The following is a 1,596-nucleotide window of genomic DNA, read 5'->3' on the forward strand; positions in this document are numbered from 1 at the left end:
GAGCTGGACAGGGTGCCCCACCCCTGCTGCAGCCTGGCCCCCGAGGGCTGGGGCGACCTGGACACGCTGCTCAGCTGCGTCCGCTTCGCCATCTCCGACGAGCAGAAGAAGGTGGTGTGGACAGAGCAGAGCCCCCCCTGACAGACGCCGTGTCCTGGCTGGTGGACCTCGCACCCTGTCCTGTGGGCTCAGCTTGGGGTACTCACCGCACACCCCCCCTCGGGTCCCCTCACTGGAGTCTGACCACCACCCTCGCCACATGCAGGTCACAGTTGGGCACTCAGACCGTCTGCTCTTTTCTGCGTAAACCATCTCCTCACCGGGGTTTGGCATGGTCTGAACCGACACCGCGAGGACGCCCCACGGGGTCACGGTGCCTCCTCAGAGCCGGAGGCCAAGGTGTCCCCAGATAGTGCCCATCCGACCGACCCTGCATTTGCTCTGCATTTCACTGTCAGAGGCTCCTCCCACACCCACCCAGGCGGCCCCGAGGTCAGACGCCCCTGCCCAGGCGGAGGAGCAGACCACCTAGCACAGCCCTGTTCTCTCAGCTGCTGGTGCTGATGCTCAGTGATTGCCGTTCAGACTGTTTACCACTAAGTATCGTCTCCAAGTGACGACACAGTATCTTCGTTGGGTTTGTGCCCCCAGACCCCTCTGCAGGGGCCGGCGGGCTCCTCCGGAGCTGAGGACTGCCTCTACCAGTGCCCCCCCCTCAGGTCACCGTGACTCCTCCTCCAGGGCTCGGGAGACAGTCGGGCATGGCCCAGGGGAGGCCCCCCCAGGCTCCCACCCAGCCCAGCCGCCCCCTCACAGACTGAAATGCCTAGGAGGCTGTTGTAAACAAGTTCAGAAACGGACTTGCATGTTTGACTAAAATAAGCGTGTACAATGTTCTGGCCTGTGGCTCAGCCTCGCCCCCAGGAGGGAGGAGATGGGGAGGGCGGGGCGACAGGAGCCCCCCATTGGGAGAGAAAGCGGCCTCCCGGCAGAGCCTCTGCTTCCACGCCGCCAGGAGGGAAGGGCCTGAAGCATTCGGGCGGCATCTGCCCTAGACCTGTGTCCTCCACAGAAGGGACCAGCCTGCGGACGGCATCCCTGGGCGTCAAAAGGATGGACGCCCACGGGCTCAGACCTGCCACTCAGAGCCTGCCGGGAGCGTCCCCCGGAAACCAGCCCAGGGCCGGGACTTGGCCCGGCGTCCCCAGTGTCTTCAGGACCAGAGATCGATAAAACCAACACTGCATTCCCAGAGTGGGGTTGGACCCGTCTCCATCCACGTGGCACACGCAGCCCCTCGGCTCCTCTCACGGGAAGGGCATGGACATCTGTGGCTCCAGAGAATGAGGGTCCCGGACCCAACCAAGGAAACGACCCCTTGTCCAGACCTGTCCTAGGTCGCCCTGGAATTCCTGTGCCGGGACACGGCTCAGACAGGGTGGCGACGTCCCATGGCACAGTGGGGACACCCTCTATGCCCCTCCAGGTAGAGGCGGGAAGGAGGCCAGCACCAGGGAGCGCCCTCCTGGGCTGCCCGCGGAGGAGGCTGTGCCTGTGCCCGAGGCTGGCCACGCCCTCCCTGGCAGGGGTGCGAGG

General features: G+C 65.2%; 2 protein-coding genes across 2 annotated transcripts in view; one reads left to right on the plus strand and one right to left on the minus strand.

Moving 5' to 3' along the window:
* Positions 1 to 857, plus strand: part of CARD14 (caspase recruitment domain family, member 14) — a 19,539-nt gene extending 18,682 nt beyond the window's left edge. The window contains 1 exon segment of the mRNA XM_014528380.1: positions 3 to 857. Coding sequence (XP_014383866.1) covers positions 3 to 141 — 139 coding nt within the window. The 3' untranslated portion in view covers positions 142 to 857.
* SGSH (N-sulfoglucosamine sulfohydrolase) overlaps positions 494 to 1,596 on the minus strand; it is a 5,237-nt gene continuing 4,134 nt past the window's right edge. Inside the window, exon 9 of the mRNA XM_014528381.1 lies at positions 494 to 503. Coding sequence (XP_014383867.1) covers positions 494 to 503 — 10 coding nt within the window. The remainder of the gene's footprint in view (positions 504 to 1,596) is intronic.

The sequence above is a fragment of the Myotis brandtii genome, unplaced genomic scaffold (genome assembly GCF_000412655.1).
Source record: "Myotis brandtii unplaced genomic scaffold, ASM41265v1 scaffold632, whole genome shotgun sequence".
Taxonomy (NCBI): Eukaryota; Metazoa; Chordata; class Mammalia; order Chiroptera; family Vespertilionidae; genus Myotis; species Myotis brandtii.